The sequence below is a fragment of the Erpetoichthys calabaricus genome, chromosome 2 (genome assembly GCF_900747795.2).
Source record: "Erpetoichthys calabaricus chromosome 2, fErpCal1.3, whole genome shotgun sequence".
In the NCBI taxonomy this organism is placed as follows: Eukaryota; Metazoa; Chordata; class Cladistia; order Polypteriformes; family Polypteridae; genus Erpetoichthys; species Erpetoichthys calabaricus.
The window spans coordinates 109,454,986-109,479,954 of NC_041395.2; the positions used below are offsets into that span (position 1 = coordinate 109,454,986).

The following is a 24,969-nucleotide window of genomic DNA, read 5'->3' on the forward strand; positions in this document are numbered from 1 at the left end:
AATTATCATACTCTCAACGGGCTTGCAGTCTTTTGGCCTGAAATCTTTGCAGACAAGTTTGTTTTCATTTTTTCTGTCTACCTTACCGTTCTGACCTTATCATTGGACTCTCATTTAGAGACCTTTAGAGATTTTAAAGAAGTTTTGCATATATATTCATTATGATTCTTATTTAATTTAAATATGTTCTACTTTGAATGTAGCTACTTCCTTGACATCTTGTAAAGCACTTTATGCTACCTTCTTTGTATGAAAATGTGCTACAGAAATAATGGTTGTATTTGTTTTTGTTTCACCCTAGGGTGCAGTTTCCTGGTATCCGCAAATCTCTTTGATAGGATGGCCTCAAACCCTATTTTAAACATGTTGACCTGAAATTTAAAGAATTAGTTCATCCAGGATTTCTTAAAATTGGGATAATAACAAAAAGACTAAGATTCTCAAACACCTCTTGAACTTCTGAGATCCAAGAAAATATCTGGTATCACTTCCTGGTTAATGCTGTGACTGAGATAGTAACTGTCCTGCAATTCATAATGAACAGGATTATGGGGTGGTGGCACTAAAGACTTTACTAAACTCTTGATATTCAGGTTGTAAAGTCCCAACAGAGCAAAAAGGCAATGTGAGGAGAGGGTGAAATGTTAAGCATACAGAATACAGGCAACTGGAACTCCAACTCTCTGGATAGATTATGTATTGTAGTTATTCCCTAACTTTTGAATTACCAACAATAGATTGGGCTCTATATTTTAATTTTATTAGGATTATCTGGGTCTTCAAACAGGGTCAAAGTTGGGCACTAATGCAGTTTTTGGCAGCTTCCCAATCTTTTAAGGTTTGCACATCTGTGAAGTGTCTAATTTAAACTGGGACCATTCAAAGTATTAATTGAATGGATTTTACTGTATGTGCCCACCTAGATACTCAATATCAGGAACTCCTACAATGAACTCAGAGGCCCTCCATAATATATCATCTCCTTTCTTTTAAACTGATGGACATCTTTTTACCACCTCCACAGGAGTGGAATTGTCTTGGTGATTTTACTACGAGTGGCTTGGTAGATTGTCTTTGTCTTTTGTACTCTGCAAACCAAGTACCTTCAATCCAAATTGAGGACTCCCCAAGAAAGCTACTGGGAGTTACCATTACTCACCATCTTGTCTTTCATATCCTTTGAAAGCCATTCCCTAAACACAGATATTAATGCAGGTTCATTCCAACCTTCATCAGCTCTCCAAAAGAAAAAATATTGTCCCCAATGTATTTTTCTGCTTTGTGTTTAATAATCTAATGCCACCAATCAAAAATGGTTTTAACTTCTTGTAGGAGTTCCTCTAGATTTTCATAAATATACTGATTGGAATCATGAAGGGCAAATGCTTATTTAGGTAACTTCCCTACCAAAAGGGAAAAAATGAAAGCTACATATTTTAGGACTTAGTCATTTACGTGTTAAGCTGCTCATCAAACATTTAACTCAATAACAGACATATACACTTTCATTTTATTCCTGGTATTTATCCGTAGCTAATTACTTACTTCTCCAATTTTTCTTCTGCATGTATTTTGAGAGCATGATATCTCTGTTCTTCTTTCTTAACTCGTGTAAGATACTCTTGTGCACATTTCTTCAATATATCTTCATTCTGCCAGATGAAAAAGTAGGAAAACAAAATGGTAAATTTGCTACTGTAATGTTGCAAGATTGAGTAATTATAACATTAAGTTTCATCCATCCATTCATTGTCCAACCCACTATATCCTAACTACAGGGTCCACGGGGGTCTGCTGGAGCCAATCCCAGCCAACACAGGGCGCAAGGCAGGAACAAATCCCAGGCAGGGCGCCAGCCCACCGCAGGACCATTAAGTTTCAATTTTTTGTATATAAAGTAAATAATCCCCTCCACCCCTGCAAGAGGCGCTCTCTAGAGCACTTTTAGCCACAGTCTCATTCCACCATAGTGTGCTAAGAAGCGCCTCTGGGGGTCTTTTCTGCCCACTGCTATCAGACAATTCAATGCTTCCTCTCAATGTACTCTTTATGCTCATTTTGAAATATCTGCACAATACACATTTATTTTTATTTACACATTTATCAGTTGATTGATTGGGTGTTGTATTATTTGGCCTGTGAGTCTATATCCTTGTTTTTCTGTTGCTGTATGTCTTCATGAGATTAACAACATTTATCTAATCTAATCTAATCTAAAATAATCTCAAACCAGATGGTTGACTGTATTCACAAATTTACGTTGAAACTAACATTAGTCACATAATTTATCTGAAATGTAAACTCTCTCATCCTTAAGTTTAGTTAAGGAAATGTTTGTCATAGACATTTGCCTGGTTGGATTAGAACATATTTTTTTGTTTCTGCAATGAAACACTGTACTACTGAAAGTCCAAATGTTCCGATTCTCCATCCTCACTGAAAATATAACATCAGCAAATAAACTGCTTCATCACTGAATTCAGCTGAAAAAGCACAATGAGTGGTTTTAGCCTTGAAGCCGTAAACATCACACTACATGCATAAATTGGAAATTTTTAGTCCTACTGTAACAAGTGCCCCTTGGGAAATCAGCTCACAGATAATTAAGGTGCAAATTCAAAAATTATGTTTTTTTCTTTTACTCAGCATTTTCTTGAAGAAAACTACACATTTTTCATATACCCTGTTCAATATCTGTATTAGGGAGGCACGGTGGCGCAGTGGGTAGCGCTGCTGCCTTGCAGTTGGGCGACCTGGGGACCTGGGTTCGCTTCCCGGGTCCCTCCCTGCATGGAGTTTGCATGTTCTCCCCGTGTCTGCGTGGGTTTCCTCCGGGCACTCCGGTTTCTTCCCACAGTCCAAAGACATAAAGGTTAGGTGGATTGGCGATTCTAAATTGGCCCCTAGTGTGTGCTTGGTGTGTGGGTGTATTTGTGTGTGTCCTGCAGTGGGTTGGCACCCTGCCCGGGATTGGTTCCTGCCTTGTGCCCTGTGTTGGCTGGGATTGGCTCCAGCAGACCCCCGTGCCCCTGTGTTCGGATTCAGCGGGTTGGATAATGGATGGATGGATATCTGTATTATGCACAATAGTCACATAATACATGCTATAAGTTCAGTTAAAATTTTTTTAACATTTTGATAAAATAACAATCTTTACTCAAAAAAAGTCTCAACCAAGTAATTAAACATAAGGGCTGCAGGGTATAAAAAATTCACCCAACAGTCCACTGATAAACCAGAATTGTACATCTTTAGGATGTGGTTGGAAACCAGTTGACAAAGAGATACCTACACATTCATGACAAATACTTACAAATTCCACATAGTCACCAGGCAATGATTTGAACCCACATATCTATAGCTATGGAGAAACAATGCCATCCACTATGCCACCATGCTGGCCAGCTGAAAAAAAAACCTCTTATCACATATACTAGATATGGACAATGTCAAAGATAAATTCAAAAGATGCGTCCAGGATGGAGGAGAAGCCTTTATCCTTAACATGTGTGGAGCCGTGAAGAAGAAGGAGGCAATAACTGAATTACTGCTTTTGATTTCACTTCTTAAATACACAGTTAATTATACAAGTACATGATTAGTGAATAGTTTCCAATTTTCTTGTAGGTTACTGATAAACAGGACCTTGAAGTCTGGATGTTTTCTGTTCTCTGCAGTGCCTTGCTGCCACAGCTAGTTTTTATCAGTTTTAACCTTGTACTTGGCAGCACTGCTGAAAGCTACGCAAGAGCAGATCACAGATCAAAAGGCTTCACCTCATGTTTGCTAGTGATAAAATGATAATTGACAACAGCATTGCCACTTCATACCGAGCATTATCAATGACTATGATATTTGCCTGTTCTTCTTCTGTCTGTGTGGACTTTTCTTCAGTTACTTCCTTTGGTTTTCCTTTCAATGTTCCCAAAATATGTTTTTCGGTGACTCAGTGATGACTGGCATTTGCTCTAGGGCTAGTCTCAGCCATACCCACAGTGCCCTAGGGGCAGACGCTAACCCAAACTCTTCCTCCTGATCTGAATTAATTGCATTTTTATATTAGCCTAGACCTTTCATTTGGTAATGCTGCAGATCATTGGAGGGCATTGCGATAACATTTTTGTCAATCCAACAAGTTTAAAACCACTTTAGACGGTGACTGGATCTTATTTGGATGACTTTATCACTTTACTTGATTCCAAAAACTTGCAAAAGTGAGTGCAAAATGGTAAATATCAACAGAAATAAACCCCAGAATGTTCCCACCTCCATGTGAATGTATTTAGCTATGTGTTTCATGTTAGCAGCACAATGGTTTTGTTTGAAGGTAAGAAAGAGAATTAGAAAATTGTATAGTATAAGTACAGTATATTACAATTCAAATGGTCTCTTTAAAAGCAGAATAGAAATAACCAAACAATTACCACAGTCAAAAATATTTTTACATGTTATTTATGTCTTCATATAAGATACCTTTCGAAAGTCGTCTAAAACTTGTTTCATCTTTTCATATCTTCTAAAAAGTTCAGCAAGAGACTTCTCCACAGAGTTAAGATCTGACAAGGCTTGCTCTTTTCCAAAATTAACTGTTGGATGGTGTGATGAGAAAATGATTTTTCTTGCTGCTCATTTTCTGTTAAACAAACACAGGTAATGTCATTCCAATTTTTCTTAGATTTTTCAGACACTTTCTTTAAACAGAAATTGCCACAAAACAGCAAAAGTGCACAATATTGGTAAATTCCACAGAATGACAGACCTTCAAAAATATGTTTACCCCAGACAGCCCAAAAATATATTACTAACATATCAATAAATTGCACATAAAGAGATTATTTCATCATTGATACACATGAGTACACCCTTAGCTTGGGGTCCGTAGATGTCCTACTGTGAAGAATCCTTCTCCAAGTACAATACTAATTTTTTATGACAAATGTAAACAAGTAATAATACCTTCATATCACAAGGACATTCATCATTGTTATGACTTGCTATCCGGCAAATCCTTCCCTATCTACTCAACCACTAATTTATAATGCAGAAGCAATGGAAATTAAGGTACAGTAGGAGTGCAAGAACTATGATAACATAACTCCATCTGGTGGAATAAAGTTAAATTTACAACAGATTTCAAAATTATTCTTCTTATTCATAAACCTGTAAACACATTAGTCCCTGTTCAACTTGCTGAATGTAATGTTTGTACACTAGAGTGTGCTGTCATACACTGTAATTTCAATGAGGTAGGTCGGCCCATAGCTCTATGGGCTTTCAAATGATCTGACAGCAGCTTTGATGTATAATGTTTTCTTCATTTTTTTCACAGCCCATGCAACAAATCAGCACTGCAAAAAGCTGTATCATTACAGTTTAATTTGATCGGTCAATTCATAAATTACTACAGTCTTCCATGCCTGTCATAACACTTGTGTCTACATGTTGTTATAACATTCAGTAAGCTTTGACTTATGAGTTTTTTCTCCAGAATTTATGTTTGTCGTCATCTTTCGTCTTCTCTGTTGTTCCCAATATTTCTTATTTTCCAAGTATGTAAGGATATATTGGTTGGCTACCATCCAAAACTTTCCCCATTTTGGTAACATGACTGTAATGGTGATTTGGTGGGGACCAAGAGTTTTAGAAATGATTCTGCAAACAATTCCAAGCTGATAAAAATTGAGAACTCATTTTCTGTACATTTTTGAGAATATCTTCTGATTGTGACATGATAGTAAGAATTCCATTTTACTATACACTGACCTGAGCAGAACATTTTGTGCCTGTACAATGTGTCTGCTTATCCAAAACAGCTCTTATTGTTAACCAAAGTATTCATAAAGTTGATGACAATTAGTCTTTTAATTGAGTTGAATTATCTAGTAAGGTCAATAACCTGTCCTTACTTCAAAATATTACATTTGCTTATCTTTACAAACCAAACAACTAAAAACAAAAACACCAAAATCTGCCATACTGTTTTTCTCTGAATTTCTCTTATGTGTAATGCTACAGCCCCCTAAAGAACTGACCAAATTTGACTTGATTTAAGTTAAAAAAACAGTTACTTCAAAGAGAAACATTTTACAAAATAGAGCATTTTCATCTTTTATGCACATCATTTTGAATACTTTTTAAAAGTACGGTTTAATGAACATCTTACTTCCAGTTGAGGAAAGTATCCGAATTTGAAATATTCTGAGATTGTTAAGATCATCAAATTGAAGGCTTGAAATATTTATTTCTATGTCGATAATATTGCTAACATGATTTAAGAGTAAACAGTATAACCCTATTTACTGGTATTTAAACAACAGTCCTGGGGATTACACGTTTAATTGTTAGGGTTGCAAGACTGCAGTGCAGGTCCTGTTCATTTGAGAATAACAATATCTAGACTGAAGGTAAGTAAAATAAGATTTGCACAATGTCTGGAGACCTCCTTGCATGTAATTCCACTACAGTGTGCACTTGCCATTACCAAAGCAATCATCACCCTAAATGGGAAACAGAAAGTGGATGGATGGAGGGATGATATTCACAATCCAAAACAACTGCTCTGTAAGTATTTATAATGTTATGATATGGATGTATTGAGGTAACGTAACATGCTGTTAGATCACAGGATGAAAAAGTAACACATAAATATGTATTATCTAAAAATTAAGGCCATTTAAGAAAAGACAAGTGCTACATAACATGAGCCATTATTTCTTCACCTCTCACACATATAGCATTTTTCACATTTTTTAAATATTCTCTGCAATATATTCCCCAAAAATGCACTGCTGTTTAAACAAACACTTCCTCCTTTATTCCAGGCAGACTAATGGTAGCAGTTTATTTAGACCAGCGCGTTTTTGATATGACCCATCAGAGTACTGTGAAAAAGAATGAGTGAGGCAGACTGTGTGCTGTTCTTTATTTCCCTATAAGGAACAACTCACTATATTGTCCTAAGAAAGTTGCATAAACGTATTAAGTTCAATGCTTACTTTATATCAGTAATGTGCTGTATATAGTATGACTAATGTGTCTTGTAAGTTATATATTAATACACACGGTGATATGCATGCACAAATTAAAGTAAGAAGAACGTGTCTACAGAAGTTATATAGATGAATTCTCCATACTGCCATCAAACATTTCTAACAGATAATGTATTTCTGATATTATATCAAGTAAACTGCTATGCTGTAAACATATACAGTATTGAATATAATAAAAGTGAACAGGTGTGAAATATACAAATGCTCATAAAAATGAAAATATGAAACAATAACTTTGCAAAAAATAAAAGGACAAAAAGTGACAAGTACCAGAATGGATGAAAACTTTCAGCCAAATATGAGGCTGTATAAAAATGTTACTTACCAGAAAAGCCTGATTTCATCAAAATGTAGGAAGAAAAAAACACAAAAGCAAAATATATATCGTATTAAGGAGGAAAGAAAAAGTCTTAAAAAGTGATGTTTTTTAAAGAAAAAAAAAGAATTTGACTTTTTCTTTAATTCTTTCTGTAACAATTCTAAAAATGTTAAACTAAAAAAGCAGGCATGCAAAAGGCAAAAAAAAAAAACCAAACAAAATTTCAAAAGCAATAATACTATAATCATTGCTAGAGTGGAATCATGGAATAGTATTCTTATATATTAAAAAAGTAATTTGAATGTGCTATATGTGTTCTACATATTTAAAAATAAAAGATTGTGTTAATTGTGCTTTATAAAGTGTCTTATGATATTGATCTCTGTGTCAAAGCACTATATAGAATTAAGATAAATTGATTATTTTTGACTGATTTTTTTCCCAATACAAGGTATCATGCCATATACTGTACATCCATATCACGTACAATATAATTCGAAAGAATGACAATGCTAAGCAACACTCCATCCATCGATTTTCTGCATGTACTCTTTTAGGTCAGGGTTATGGGGAGCTGGCAACAGCGGGTGGAAGAAAAGAACCAGCCATGGATGGAATGACACATCAACATTAGACAGGGCTTGTCTAAAATAAAATAACATGGGCAGCTGAATATTGTTATAGTAGAATTATAATTATCACTGACATCTGTTCTTGGTGCAAAAAATTTTCCACTTTAGGAATGGTGATATTATTAAATAATATAGCATTTTTCACATGTAGTTTATGATTTTCCACTTTAGGGATGGTGATATTATTAAATAATATAGCATTTTTCACAGGTGATTTATTTTAAGTCAACTGAGCTTAACATAAACTTAACAAAAACAATATTTTGAATTTCTGTTAAAGCTATACCATTCATCTATTATGAAGCCTTACTTCCAATATAAGAGAAGCTAGCTGAATATGATAAAAGGCCATAGCACTGTGTCCCATAAAGTGTGAAAAATGGACAAAATATTTAGAATTTCTTATTATGGGTCCCCTTTAATTACACTTATCCTGATACACATAGTTCTAATGTTAGCTAAACTCTTGTTCCTGTCATCTCTTCAGTTATGTTAAAAGTTAGATATATAGTTTTAAAACACACTGCTCAGGAACTAAATAAGGTAACCAAGAAAAAAAGAGGCATTTTTGCCACCCTAACTATACCATACAGTATCTATAGATTATAGCATGTTTCATCGTGCAAATAAGCAGAATAAAATTGATGCAACAACGTTGACTGCTAATGCTAAATCTAATAATACATCCATTTATGTAGCACATTTCATATTCTAAATGCAGTTCAAAGTGTTTTAAAAGAATTATACTACAAAGAGCAAGATTTTGCCTTTTTCCTATATATCAATTCAGATTGAATAGTAATATACTAATAATAATAATCACGAAAACTCTCATCTGTCAAGATGCAAGGGACGAACAAGGAAAGAAAAACAGTGCAAGAGAAATTATGAAACAATGGGCATATAGGCCCCAAACATCTTCCCATATACAGTAGAGGACATCAGGTCTGACCAAGCAGCAGTACTATCCAGGAGTACAAGGACTTTTTGTGGTTATTAGTACTGTACACCAAATTCTTTCAGGGCTTTCGGTGGAAAAGTATAGGAATCAACCTGAGCTAGACAGAGAAGGTAAATCAAGACTAATGAACCTTAATCAGCACACTCAGGGTGAGCACTCAGTTAAATGCCCAGCTATTTACCTGACAGTGCATCACTATGCAGGAAATGAACGTCACAAACTTGTAACAATAGCACAGCAGCGATGCAGCGATTGTATTTTTGACCTGTGAACACCTGCCTTGTAAAGTGCCATGTAATGTTGTGGCCATGAAAAGTGTGAAGTAAAAAAAATTTATCAACTGACTTACAGTACTTATGCATCCTTTTTGGAGATGAACCTACCAGAAATAAACAACATATACAGTACATACAGTATGTAGACACATGCTTTTAAAGAACTTATGCAATACTTTCTTTAAATGATGTTGCGCTAGGTTCACTGTGTTTCATGGTATACCCTTTTTCTTGATTTGATCATTGTTAACTTGATGTTATTAAATAGGGCATTACCATTTTAAAACCTTGGCAACTACAGTGCTATTAATTTACACAAACTCCATAATTTATCTAAGATCCATAATCTATAGAAAAATAATTTGATGGCAAAATTTTTGTTTTTTTCACCCGAGATATTGTTTAAGATTTCATGCTACATTATAGATATAGTAGATAACAATTTGCTAGTAGTTTATAATCTTGTCCCAGTGGGGGTCCTCGGTAATACAAGTAATACAACCTTTTGAAAAATTAATCTAGTAAAACAAACAGAAAAAAAAAATGATAATCAATATTTTTTAAAGTGTCAGGTATGTTGAATTCCATACTGGAATGCTTACCTATCATTTGTGCAATGGTTTTCTCATACTCAGCCACTATTTTTCTGTGAAAAGCAAAAAAAAAAAAATAATGAGTAAAGCTTTAAACTGTTGTGAATAAAAAAGAAATAAATACAACAAAGAAAATGTACTGAATTTGAGGACACCATGTTGCAGCTAAAACACGTACTTCAGATTGCCCATTCAAGATTACTTTACAACATGTCTTAACATTGTGGAATCTCCAGACGTGAAGCAAGAAAGTATAGGAAAATCCCACAAATCCATTTAAAAGTACTTATACTGTATATTAGCTTAGAATTTAAATAGTGCAACTGACAGCCAATAGAGTCGAGTTGCTAACGATCAGTAATTCTTCTGTTTCTATCAAGTCCTTTTTGAACACAAGTCTTAACATTCTGAGGTAACTAATTCCAGCATGTGGTTATTGCTCACATTCGTTTTATATATTGTCACACACGTGTGCTTCGGAGACAACTTCAGAGCTCATCAAATGGTAATTCCACTCTGAGTCAGGGGTTGGTGCCATCACTTAACACTAGAATTCCTGAAGCCTACAAAAAAACTTGTAATCCCGCCCACCTTAAATCCCCTTGCACCTCTCCATCAGCGTCTTTTGTTTTGTAAATGCGTTGATCAGCACAAGCAGCAAGCAGCCTGCTGTCCCATTCCACCCAATACCCCCCTCGATGGAGCTCAGCTTGCGGGCAAAAAGTTCTCTCAGCTCAAGCTAAGGCTCCTTATCTGTGTGTGATGTGCCTGGAGTTGTATAGCGTATATTATACAGTATATCGTTATTTGGAATACATGCATTTCATGTGTGTTCCGTGTCTACAAAGATCTAGGTAAGTGTAAGAAATGCAAGAAATGCTGAACACATACTAAAGCAGAAACGTTTTCAATGTTATACTAATAATGACAAGAAGTGTATGATGTGTGAAGTCCAAATATCAAATAAACATGTGCGCTTTTATTCAAGAATATAACCAAATGGGAAAAAAAAAGCATTCGACTTACATGTGGCTGTCAATGAGTTAAAAACTCAAGCTCAAATGTCAGTTCACATGTATTCTTACATGTATTCTTGAAAGGTGCATGATCACAACTATTAATAATGGGAATATTGTCACCACCTCACAGTATGATACTAAACCCATGGCAACTCCGACCAAAATTACTCAATTTGCCCTTTTCTGTTACCTTGCATCCTGGTGTATGTGTTCTTTGTAACTTTTCTTGACCTATTTATCTCCTTTTTTCACTGATGTATCATCTTTAGTACTGCTTTTTAGATTTATACTGTATCCTTCCTGGATTTATATGGCTGTTTTTAAACAACTGATGCTGAAAGTCTGTCAGATGGTTGTCCAGATTTTAGCCAGCGATACATTTCTTACTTTTTTTGTTTTGCATTGTACTCATCTGTAATTTTGTATTGTTTCAAAGTGCCTTGGGATGTTGATTCTGTTAATGTTGTTATATAAAACAGAGATCGAGTGATTCACAATGAGGCGGCATATTTTTAAAGTGGTTAGCACTGTTAACTCACATCACTACCTGAGCAGAATTTGCACATTGTTCCCATGTTCAGTTGCTGTTTTTTTCAGGTAAGAAATTTTCCTTGAATATAACGCTTGGTGTGAGTAATAGAATGATTGGTTCCTGCTTTGCTGCAAATGCTTTTAGGATGGACTTTGAAACTTCTTGACCCATTAAAGGAAATACATCAGTTTATAGATCAGGGTGGCTAATATATAGATTAATCATGCTATCAGTTTGCCCAATCATTCTGGGAGACTCCAGCTCTATAATGTTAAAAGTGACTAGAAAAATTATATTAATTATATTATTAGAATTTGTTCATTAAACTGGTTACCTCATTTCATCAACTTCAGTTCTACTCTCTTCGTATTTTCTTTGCCATTCTATTACCTCTCTTTCTTTGGCCACAATCTGAAATGCAACAATAAAAAAAGGTAAAAAAAGTAATACTGATTCCAGAAAATTTAAAGCAACATGAAGAGAATCTCAACAAATGCAACCCTCGTAACATATGATGGAAAAATCTGATGGAAATTCAGCAATCAACAACACGTATCTATTGAAAAAATAAATACAAGTTGTGTAATATGTCCAGTATATAATAAGAAATACTGCTGTGGAAATTTAACACAACAGCAAGGTGCCGATTTCACCCTTGTACCCTAGTGTTTTTGTCAGGGTCCTCCAGCGTCCTTAACTCATCCCAAAGACATTCAGATTATGTTAACTGGTAACTGTAAACTGGCATTTTATGACTGATTGTTAGTGCCTATACAGGGTGCCCAGACATGGACTTGGTGCCCTGTAGGGGGCTGGTTTCTTTCTTGAAAGAGATTCTGCTGGCATCTACTCCGTGTCTGCATGTGAGGCTGCTCCAAGCATTGCACTGGAACCATCATTCCATGTCTTAGGATGGAAGGCCCTTTTAGTTGAAATAAGGAAAATAAATGCACAAGAATGTCCTGTTTTCAAAATGTAATGAGGTATTTTAAATTGTTACTTGTCAAGCACAACCTACACTTTGTCACATTGTGCATTCTGCAAACAAAGTCTGAAAATGTTGGGGTAGATTTTGATGATGTCCTGGGAATGTAAATAAATAAATAAAGCACAAAAAAGCAGAACATTACTAGAATATCACCAACTCATGGTCAAATCTTTCTGCCATCTGGAGGATACCAAGAAACGGCAAAGCAGAAGCTTATAATATCTGGACACAGAGGGCACTGAAGAAATTGAGGTTGATGAAAAATGTAACAAATGTATGACATGTGTAGAAGGCTGCCAGTTATATAAAAAGAAGATTAAGACATTTGATTGACCATAGTTATGAAAATGATTGACTGGCTTGAAAGGTGAATGAAGGATATTAAAGCAAATGAAACACTAGCCAACACAACGCAATAGAATTCAGTCAACTGGAAGATAAAGATCAAAATTGCAAAGAAAGTCATTGTTGGTTATCTGAATTAGTTCATTAATTGATTCCAGGACTACATGGTATTGTACATAGTATGAGGAAAGATTACATGAGTTGAACATTTTCAGTTTAAGAAAATTGATATTAACAGGTGACATGAATGATTTTATTTAAAAAAAAATTGGTATGACAAATTCAGGCCATTCATTTAAAATGATTTCAACAAGAACACAGGGTTGGAACAGTTGGAACTTGGAACAGTTGGAAACTTGTTAGGGTTAATTTCACAAAATGGTGGAGCAGGGGTGGCAAACTCCAGTCCTGGAATTTCGCAGTGGCTGCAGGTCTTCATTCTAACCCTTTTCCTAATCAGTGACCAGTTTTCACTGCTAATTAACTTCTTTTTCCCTTCATTTTAATATGCCTGTTTTTAAGGATTCAATGCTTTGAATTAATTATTTTCTCAATTAAATGACAGCCAAACAGAAATCAAATGTGAAACAAGTCAACAGTTGACCAGCTAAATTGGGGTTTCAAACTCCCAACTAATTTCACTTCAACCAGTTTCTTAATGAGAAGCCAATTCTTGCTGTTAATTAATCTCGTTATTTAATTCTGTGGCTTGTTGCTGCTCTCATTCTGATACAGCAGACATTTCCATAACTTTTAATTTTCTGTTTTTTCTAAGAACATTGTCAAAATGTTTTGGAGACCTGAGAGATAAACCTTACTGAGGCCTTCACCTTTCATTATTTTCAGATATTGTGTGATGGGCACAGGTGAGCTGGTCATGTGGCACTTTGTTTTGTGTCTCATTATTGTTTGGTAGCTAATTAAAGAAAAAGAGCGAACTAAGGGGCCTGAATCAAGTTAATTAAAATTAAGGCAAATGAAGTTAATTAGCAGTAAAAACTAATGAAGAAGATGGTTAGAATGAAAACCTGCAGCCACTGCAACACTCCAGGACTGGAGTTTTCCACCCCTGTGGTACAGAGTAAGATTTGAGGGGAACACAAAATTCGACTTGATGTTATTTTGGAGAAATTACGTGGATACGATTGACAAGCTTTGTTGGGCTGAATGATCTGTTCTTCTCAAAACATTTGTAATATTCTAATGTTTTACAGGAATACCTTTAATTGGAGTTTTTATTGCCCCTTTCTCTTTTATCACCTGGATAAACTTCACTTTTTATATTAACACTACTTTATATTGGCATGATTTTGCTATGCTTGACTATTGTGATTCTGTTCTGCTTTATTGTATGTTTAACTTAATATGGATTTAATGTTGTATAGTGTAGGACTTTACTATTATTGTATTATATTTATCAACACGTATTAGTGATATGAATCTATACTCGATGCACTATTTAGGAATTAATTGAGTTGAACATTGCAATGGGTACTGGTACAGTATCTATCTGTCTATCCTTCCTTCCTTCCTTCCTTGTGGGGAGTTTGTAACTTTGGTCCTTGCTCTGTACTTTTGCAGTAAATCATCACCGTTACCTTTGTGTTTTAGTATAATACATACTTTTAATATTTTGATCTCTTAGTTGTTCAGTTCTAGGTCAAGGTGACACATAGAAAAGGTGTTTCACACTGCAAATTCAAGAAGCATAGGAGTGATTTGAAGAAACAAACAGGAATTTCAAACAGAACCCTCACCTTCTTTCTTGCAATTTCCAGGGCAGAGTTCAGGTCTTCTTGCTCTTCACTTTTTGTTTCCTCCTTTTCACTTGAAGGATATAGCATTAGTTTTGTAAACAAAATGTCATCTGCCATTGAGGTGTCCATTTGCTAAAATCAAAGCAATGCATACGATAAAATTTCCATCCATATGCATATGGTTTGAAAATTAAGAATGAAGTAATGCTCAGATCACCAGAAATGATAATGAAAAACAAGCAATATACAATCAACATATTATATAGTGTGTTAACAGTAAATGGTACCTATTTTGCCTCCCCAAACAAAGGAAAGACTCCAATGAGACCAAATAACCAAAATAAGAAGGTTTATTACACAAATAATAAATGCAAGAAGGGTTAACAAAGCAACAAGCTCAAAGTAGGAAAACAAAGGGAAAAAACAGTAAACACAATCACCTTCCAAGCCGACTAACAAAGCCTCTGTCAAACAAACTTCCTAGAGAATTTGTTCCCCTTCAAACAATGATGCCACAGCCTAGTTTTCCATCTCCAACACCTCTCAAATGTATCTCGCCTCTCAACCTCCCATTTTTTACACCACTGTTTAGTTTTCTTTGTGACTCCAAGTTCACTATCCTTCTGGCTGAGAGTCTCTTTTAAACCCTGGCCCCTATGTAATGCCAAGATTAACCACAGTTCCCTATAACATTTCCTGGGATAGGGTTAGCCTGTCCCTTGAAGAGGGGACAGCAGGTCAGAGATCCATCTACTCAAACCTGCTGTCCCTTCAGTACAACAGGAGTCAGTTCTTAATGTGCAGCAGTGCTCCAAGTGTAACTCAGTCAAGTGTGCTGTTCAGAAACTGGCTAACACTGACAGTCATAGTCTTGACAAGGAATTTCAGATTTACATACAACATATCTATACAACTAGGCAGGCAGTTTACTGCAAATGGCTAGTGACATTACTTACCCTTCACTCCATACATCTTGTCATAAACCACTGAGCAAAGCACTAATCAGAATGTACATGCTTAATTTAAGGATGCAATGTATTAGCATAACTAGAAACATATTTCAATTAAAACATTTAGATTTTACTTGCCAGCACGTTGCTTGACATATTTATATTTTCAAGTACTAAAGTAGAAGCATTTTGCTCAGTTCTCATATGAAAAGCAACACAAACTGAAAAACAAACAATGAAAGAAAACAAGTGCTAAAAATTAAAACCATAAAATGTAAAAAAAAACATGCAAAGAATGATCCAAGTCCTCATGATTTCTGTGGTCATAACTCTTAAAGGAGGGAGTAGGTCAGAATCTTAAAGAAGAACATAAGGGTTATTAAAGAATCAGAGTATACCAATGAAGGACCAGAGGTACCACCCTGCCAAACCACTGGTGTTAAACTGATCCTGTACTAAGTATGCCGTTTGTCATGTTCACACTGGTGAAATTCTGTGTGTCTATTGGTAGGCGACAATATGGAAAATATATGACTAATGTAGAAATATGCTTCTACAAACTCAATGGAACAAAGGAAAAGAGAGCAATTGTGTGTTACTATAACCCTCAAAAGCATTTTCAACAGAAATATTCCATCTGGAGGGTGAAAAACATATTCCACATGTATTTTTTAAAACGGGTTAATCAATTATATGAACAACTGATTTGGTGATCACACACTCTCCATCTATGACATACTCAACTTGACTCTGCTTTATCTGACAAGATCTGACAATACTCTCAAAAAACAAATTGTACTGAATTTTGCTGTCTAGAGCCACATGTAAAGTTGGCTCCGAGTTGTGGCCACCCCATAAAATGGATTAACTGGGTTCAGTGGGTTCAGCCAATGAATTATGGGGACATATACCAAAGCATTTTTTTCATGGTTTATTTATGACACTATGTTTTACTATATTTTGGGCAAAAGCAATACAGTAAGTTACAACACAATGCACAATTTAGTGGTTGAATTTAAGGATGAGTTTTGGATTCATAAGGGGTATACTTAATGTCCTATGAACAGTTTTTTAAGTGAGTTCAGTTAAAGTCTTTTTTGAGCTATTTTTAAAAGAGTAGTCGAGCCATTAGTTAATGTTCTAAATATACAAGGTCTGTTAAGAAGTTCAAAAGGAAAATCAAAGTCAAAGTCTAAACTTTGTGTGAGCTAATCTTGATATTGTTATTTATGCTGTGGCGGACGGCTGGGGCCTATGCCCAGCTGGGATGCCCCTTCAGTATATGTTCAGGGGGAGCAGCCATAGACTATTCAATATCTCCCCCTGGACATTAGATGGCAATCCCCTGGGTTGGAGCGGTGCCTTGGTTTCTTGCTGGGCTCCATGGAAATTGAAGTTTGGTGCAGCCCTGTTGGGTTCTGCAGGCACGGCCAGGGGATGCTGCAGCGGGGTCCTTATGGGCAGTGTTTTCACCACACCCGAAAGTGCAGCCAGAACTCGGCAATCAAGCATCTGGAGCACTTCCGGGTGCCTTATAAAAGGAGCCAGCAGCCAACACTGAGGAGCCAGAGTCGGGAGGAGGAGGACTGAGGTTGCCTGGGAGGAGTGGTGGAGGAAGAAGAGTGTGGTGTGCTTTATTTTGGTGTGCTTGGGACTGTGTTAGGGCTGAGGGACACGGGGAAGACGTGGACCTCAGCTGAAGAAGAAATAAATCATTTTGTTGATTTTACACGTGCCTCCATGTCAGTCTGTGTCAGGCGCGTATATAGCACCTTTTACAATGCGTATTACTTGTATTTTTCTGTGTGTTTTTTAATTAGTTTTATTTATTATTTAATTTCTATTTGTCCATGCTTTGACCATGTGCCTTTTATTTTGTGGGTGGTTCTCCAAGTGATGGGGCTACCTGTCCAGCACCACTGAGGAACTACACTCAGCTCTCTAAAGGCTAAGGGGACACACAGTTCCTTGCCCTACATTGTATGTGGTGGGTGTTGGCGAGTTCTCTTTTGATTATTGCTGTGGTTTTGATTTACTGGATTTTTTTACCTTTGTACTCTGTTTTTTGACCTCTCTTTGGATTTGTGTTTTTGCAACTTTTTTGTCATTGGATTATCTATTTTGTGAAAGCAACTTCATCTGGACCTGTTGTGCTCTTTGGAGTTTGTTCTACTATAGAGCATATTTTGTGAAATAGATCTTTTACTTTATAAAGATTCTTCGATTGCCTTTTTGTTACACAAGCTAAAGATTGATGGACTCTTCCAATTGTGGTTTTTTTTTGCAACAGGATTTTGGTCTTTAAAATAAAATTTTATCAGTTACCTATTTTGAAGGTCTGCTCCCCAGCTACTTTGGAGGCATCATTTAGGGTTTTTTGTTTGGAGGAATTATGCATATCTTAACACTAACAGTAAGGTAATTGTCTATAACTTACTGGAGTTTGAGGATGAAAACAAAAGACTTTATATTGGATGTATACTTTAATGTTCAATTTTCCAGTTCAAACACATTTTGTTTTTCTGCCTTTGATATTAGATTACAATTCTTGACTTGGTTGAATGATAGGATTGCCGAGGTTAGGCTTGACACTTGTTTACCGTTTTCATTTTCTGGTTGCTATTTTCATCCGTGTCTGATTACACCTCAGACATAAGATACAAAAAAAATATAATTTCAGAGAAACCATAATGTTAAATAACATTCATTACAGGCATCAGTAAAGGTGGTCCATCAGAGTCATTTGAATTAACTATTGAATCTGCTTTCAGAATGAAAACTCTGTTAAAAAAGATCTGGATGAAATTCTGGGACAAATTTGATATGAGCTTATCAAATAAGACCATTGGACTGAGTGGTTTATCATTTTCAAACAATCAAAATTACATATCACACACACCATATTTAACATTTTCAATAGTTAAATACAAACCTGCAATTTATGAATAAATGGGGATGGACTGGTTTGATCCAAGTCTGGCTCTAAGTATACAAGCTCTCCACTATCTTCTCTTTTCTGTGACATTCTGTTCATCAAGTCATCATTCAGGTCTGTGGCCTCTCCAAGCAGAACCTACGTGATATGAAAGGAAATTAATTATGGTGTTTCAATTTAACAAGAATAAAACACTTTAAACATCAAATAAGTACGGCAATAATTCTTTTTATGGATATGAAACCAAAAGTAACTTGCTGTTGCACTTGTCCTTTGGGAATGGCCAGCTCATTTGGCCACCTCACTGCTGCTTTTCAGTGCCTTTCCCAAACTTGCCATCTCCCTTCTCCCTTTTCTAATACGCATTCTGTCCTACTCTTAAAAAAGCCATCTACACTCATTGTTGAATCTAATCCCTAGGTTAGAACCAGGATTAGGTTAGGATCACTTCTGGAGACAGAGCTCAAACTTTCGTGGTAAGTAACTCCAGGCTTAGAGGGCTAGAATCGTCATGTGTACAGAGTGCAGTGGATTTCTAACTTGCATGTCTGACCATGCAGCACTCTGCTAAGCCCTGAGTAGGTCAGTTTCTGTGAGATTTGCAGCATCTCATTGATAATTGAGTGCCCCAGATTATGAAACACATCTACTCCTTGCTGACCTGAAATTTAAGAACTGGCCTCTCACTAACCCTCTGGTGTGTCTGAGCTGCATGCAGTGTTAACTGATTTGCTGTACCGACAAATGCTGCCACATAATTATATCCATCTTTAGTATTAAAAAGAAGCAAAATTGCAGTATGAAAATGTAAAGACTTTTGGTGTTATACAGCAGGTGCATTTTCGGGGTTGTCTGACTTTATTATTTCTACACCCCCTAGAGGTTTCATATCAGTGTCAGTGCTTCTAATGACATGGTTTACAATTTCCTAGTGGCATGTATCAACCTGCTGAACTCTTGAAGAAAATAATAATTTTTATTACTTATTTTAAGCTTTTCTTTAGATCATTTGACTTTGTGTAGTCTATAGCATGTGCTCAGTGTAACCAGTGGCCATTATAAGGTATAACCTACAATGGATAAAGCCTTGACACACCTCATCCACACCATATACAGTAAATGTTATTATGGATGGTGGATGTGGGCAGGGGTCCCAGCCGGGATGGGGCAAAGTTCTTTACTTGGATAGGAGGCCAGCCCTTCAGAAACAAGAAAAAGAAGGCAAGGATGGTCCTGTCTCTGACAGGAGACAAGCACAAGATACCAAAATGGAAGTGGATACGTGGGTGTCCCTGCAGGTTCCTTACCTGGCCGGGTGGCAAATATAATGGTAGAATCGGGGGAGTTAACCTTTTTGGACCAATTGCTCCCCCAATACACTAAATGGTATAATTCTTTGGCTAGGATTTTCACATACCGGGACCTGTAGTCCCGTAAGGCAGCCCTGTTGAATTCCGTGTGGATCACCAGGAGGAGCTCCCGAGATTAGTAAGCCCTACTTCTTTGTAGGTCTTCTGTTTGACCTGGAAGTGCTTCCAACAGGCTATGCCCTAGCACTGGAAGTACTCCTGGGTCCAGGGTAAAAGAAACTGCTTGACCTCATCCAGGCGAGTTGGAGTCAGCTGTGGAGGACAGACAAAGCTTGCCTGAGAGGAGTGGAGAAGAAAGAAAGAAAAAGAATATTTGTGTTTATGACACTTTTGGAGCCTTTTGTACTAAACTTTTTTTATTATAGTATATTGGGTCTTGTGTCTGTGCAGTTGTGTCTGGGGTTTGGGGTGTTGCAATGCCCCCTAGTGGTCACAATGTGTATAAAACAAAAGCAACTGATATACTAGAAAAATATAAAAAGCCATATGTTCTTAAAGAAAAGTTCTGAAAGAAGAAAATTAATTTAATTCAGAAACCTTTTTCTTTACAGCTACATAATCTTTCAAATGATGCAAGCCTTTTTCTTGATTATTTTTTTCATCCAGAGCAGGATAGCAGGAAACCTGGAGCCTACCTCAGTAGCTTTGTATACAAGGCAGGACAAATCCCTGGTGTGCAATATGTATGACATGGCTGATGTTAAGAACAAAGAGAATATAATATTTCAACTATCTATTTTAAGAGAGAGAGAGAGAAAAAAAAAATTGAAAAAAAAGGGGGACAAATATTTTAAAACATAATTCTGGATTGTTTTCACAATATCAGGTATTTTGAGCTGTGAATGTAAACTAAAAAAAGACAAATTAATAAATAAAGAATAAACACAAAAACACATTAGTAGGTTTAGTTTTTCACCTACCTACCTACCTGTAGTTCAGTAAAGATATTTCCAACTCAGGAATTTTATAACGATTGTTTACAACGATCTTTTTAAAGCAAAAGTGATTGGTCAGCAGTGTGCTGATCATGTATGTTAACCTGGTCTGTCTGTTATTTTCAAACAGGATTTCACCTGTGCGAAGTGGCAAGTGAATTGTTGTCAATATAAAACAGACACCTGAGAAATAAACTAAAACACTACTCACTCGCAAGTTTTCTGTCCATACGGTAAATGTTTTGTTGTCCAGCACATTCTGATTTCAGTTGTTTGAATTACATCTTGATATACAAGAAGAGCAAACAAATGTGGCAGCTCATCATAATGGACAACAGACTCATGCAGCCTGGAATTTAGCTTAGTGTATACTGCAGTATTAATTGTTGTATACATACTGTATCTTGGGCTCAGTCAGAATTACAGCTAACATGTCCTCGTTCATGAACAGACTGAAATTCTGTAAGGGATTATCTGAATCTAATACTTCTCTCTTGAGCCCAGCAGATCCAGTGAAGAGTAGCTTTGAAGGCTACTAAGCACATTCAAAGCAAAATCATCACCTTGGTATGCTTCACTAACCCATGAACCAGAATCTATCATGCTGTCACTATCAGCTCGAGAAGAACTGTCACTGTTATTTCACAGTTAATTGCTTTCTTCATCACACACTTTACAGGCCCTTATTCAGCATGTTCTGTTACCACAAATGCTGTGCCAACACCCACCGTTCTTCACCAGCCGCCATTCACTGGATGAATATAAGCAGGCAGCGTGTGGTGGATGACTTTGTTTTAGAGTTAAAAGTTACAAGGGTTAAAGACTAAAAGTAGGAACATTTATTCAAAAACCCAATATGAAATTCTTATTAACATATTTTGATTAATTTCAGGACCCCTGCAGCCCAGGTTAAACCTTGTGTAAGTCCGGTTCTGAGGAAAACTAAAATAATTTTTAATAATTTATTATTGTATTGTATTTATTAGTCTTTCCAACTACCTTAGTAGTTTCATTTAGTATTAGTTTTTCATTTCAATTTTGTTGATTATTTTATGTAATGAAAATATTTGTTATTAATAGTTTCAGTTTTGATTTTTGTTTTCGTTAACTACAATAACCTTGGTAGTAGCAAGAGACTGATCAGTAGATGGTAGTCCTAGATTTCACACAGTGATCTTGTACAGCCCAAGTCGATAAAGGGAGGACACATCATAGATGTGCTTCTGGCAAACTAAAACTGTAGAAGAATGTTCAATAATAAAATGTTAACTAATTTCTTAGTTTTTTTTTATTTCCATATTCATTTCTATGATTACATATATCTTATAATGTAGTCTAATTAAGACAACATAATGTTAAAAGTTAAGCTCCTTTGCCTAAAGCAATATTTAATTCATGAGGTCTAGTTTATTCAGGTTACTTAGCCTTAAGTTCGCCATATCAGAGAAAGTTTTCTAGTGCTACACTTGGGTATAAGGATCTTATTGTTACTGTACCTTTCCTTAAATTATATACATTTAAAAAATTTTATTTCTCGTTTTGACTTACCAGATCAGTTTTGCCACTTTCTGACAAAGGACTTGAGAGACTGTTCTCGTTCTGTTTTGATAGCTCAAAGCTAGATAGTAAATGTTCTTCTGCATAAGATTTGGTTTCAAAAGCATCGAGGGCTTCTTCGTTTTCAACACTGAAATAGATAATCCAAAAACAAATATATGAAAAAAACATATATAAATGATATATATAATTTTTAAAATATTTAATTTTGTTAGTGAAGAAACCATTAGTTTATTAAAATGAAATTATTACACATTTTACTTTTAAATAATACGTTCAGGAATCTAGAAAGGCTTTAGGATTGTTGCCCTCTGGACTTTCAGGGAGATGACTTTGAAGCCTTTGTGTGACATGATGAAGGGTGTGTAGCTATGTTAATTAAAAAGATTTCTTCTTTACAAAAATTTTCTGTAACAACAAGGAGCTCCAAGGAGCACAAAAATCAAAAAGAAATTTCCTAAAAAAGGCAAAAGACAAGGCGAACAAAGTCAAAAACAGAACATTGACTCTCCATGGCATAGCTCCAACCAATATCTCTGACCTTGTCAGCCTCCATTCTACCTCTTGAGCCCTGCGGTCCTCTGATCAGATGTTTTAACTGTTCCATGCTCTCATTTGAGGTTTAAAGGTGACCGGGCCATCTCTGTAGCTGCCTCAAGACTCTGGAACAGTCTTCCATCTTTTATTAAGTCATCCTCCACAACAGATATTTTTAAATCAAATTTAAAAACATATTTATTTTCTCAGGCTTTTGAGTCATTTTAAAGACTATAAATTCAGCTGTCCATTCTGTCGTGGTTTGTTTTGTATTGCTGCCAGTTGATTGTGGTTCTCTGCTTGAATTACTTTCTTAATCTGCTAGTCATTGTATTCCTTTTAAAATGTTTCTTTTTACTCTTCTGTTTTACTTTGCTAAATGTTTGTTTCATCTTAGTTGATTTTATTGTCCAGCACTATAGTTGATACCTGTCTTTTAAATGTGCTAAATAAATAACTGAAATGAAATGAAATACTGTATAAAAAATGTTCCAATGTGAAATCCAAAGTGTGGTCAAGAACAAAGCAAAAAGGTAAAAAAAACACAATAAATCCCAAAAAAACACAAATAGAATCAAAATGAATACTAACCAACTCTCAAGTGCATTAGAATGAACCACAAGGAACTGTGGATTACCCCCAGCTGTATACGGCTGAGAGCAGTCCCTTGTGGTATTGGGCAGGTGGCACCACCTCTCGGGAAACCAACCACAAAACACAAGGCGCATAACATAAGCATAAAGAATAAAGGAAATAATAGAAACAATTTTTATTAAACACAAATGAAAGATTTAACTATGAACAAAAAAAACTGAAATACAACAATAAATATTTAGCCATAGAAGAAGAGAGTGCAGAAGGAGAAGAGACAGAAGAAACATTTCAGTCCAGAGATTGGGAAAGATTGGGAAATCTCCAGTCAAGCAGTTAGTCTGAGTATTAATAATTTTCAAAGGCCTTCCTCAAGTTTTTAATGAAGTGGTAGGCAGCCAAAATCATATTAGAGCGCCAGAGCAGCATTCAAAGAAGTTAACAGAACACAACAGGTTTCAAAAACTTCTAACCTGTATAATAATCACTCACCTTCATCTATTTACACAACAGAATAGAGAGTTTTGGTAGATCTATCGAGCTGAACAAGTGTCAGTCTTAAAATCATTACTCGTTTAATTAGCACACAGTGTCTCCAGAAGTAGAGTATGCGTAACATTTCCAGTATGATAAAGAACAGGCAGCCAAAGACAACTTTTAGGTACTTGGTTATTTAATGCAAATACATTTAATACAGTTTAGAGGTGCAACCTGACAATGGAAGCCAGGAGACTGTAATGCCTGGCACTTATAGGACCTTAAGTGTTATTGCTGATCCTAGAACCAATCCCACAGGATGAAGGATTACTTGCTGTCTCCAACTAAACGTGTACAGTGATGAAACTAAATTTGCTGGTATTGAGCCACTCTGTTAGCTCAAAAGAAATATAGCATATGAGAGTACAGAACCTTTTAAAGGGTGTTTTGAAATGGGCATTTGGGCAAGTCAATTCACTAAAAGCAGTTTATAATTGGGTAGAGAATGGAAGACATTTTTAGTTTAATATGGTGGAACAGCAGTGATGCATTAATTGCTGTATTGTAACGTGCCTATGATAGTCCCTTTTGTTTTCTGATCTGTCTGCTGGACAATTTTATAATATTCTCAAACCCCCTGTCCTTGTAGATAAAAAGAACATGAAATTGTTAAATGCAGCCTCCAATTCTCTCTAATGAAAGTTTTATTCTGCTTGCTTAGCCCACAAACATATCTAATTCTACATAACTTGTATCAATGCACCTTCCCTTTTGCAGAGATAAAGAAAGACTGCACACTTCATATACAAAGATGCACACAGGAATAATCTCCCTGAACAGAAACATAACTATCTGCGCCACCTGCAAAATGTGCCTCACGTGACTAAGCTGATGATCTGTCACTCTGATGGATTAATTCTTAATTTTGCCCGAAATGTGTTTGAAGAAGTTGCTTCGATGGGAAAGTTGCTTAATATCTTACTCCACTATAATGCACAAAACAGAATTTTGGAGCTTTGAAAGAGCAATATAATTTACAAGTCAAAATATTTGAATACTTCCACCCTTGAATCAAAAAATCAAAAATTGAAACATGCAAGAATCTTAGAACCATTTTTTTTCAGTATTATAACATGAATTATACAAT

General features: G+C 35.8%; 1 protein-coding gene across 23 annotated transcripts in view; it reads right to left on the reverse strand.

Annotated features, from left to right (window-relative positions):
* The window catches only part of LOC114645325 (uncharacterized), a 239,951-nt gene that overhangs the window by 84,189 nt on the left and 130,793 nt on the right, over window positions 1–24,969 (reverse strand). For 4 of the 23 annotated variants that reach the window (XR_007934091.1, XM_051922676.1, XM_051922675.1 and 1 more), the window contains one exon: window positions 22,304–22,347. The exons of 7 other annotated variants lie outside the window; for them this stretch is intronic. Coding sequence is in view for 13 of the 16 variants with exons in the window: in XM_051922676.1 (XP_051778636.1) it covers window positions 22,304–22,347 (44 nt within the window). In the remaining 3 variants the exon portion in view is untranslated. Of the gene's footprint in view, window positions 1–1,545; window positions 1,653–4,473; window positions 4,634–8,851; window positions 9,341–9,838; window positions 9,883–11,714; window positions 11,792–14,470; window positions 14,603–18,352; window positions 18,494–22,208; window positions 22,348–24,969 lie in introns of those variants that run through there. 12 more of the 23 variants (XM_051922681.1, XM_051922689.1, XM_051922677.1 and 9 more) reach the window with 9 other exon arrangements.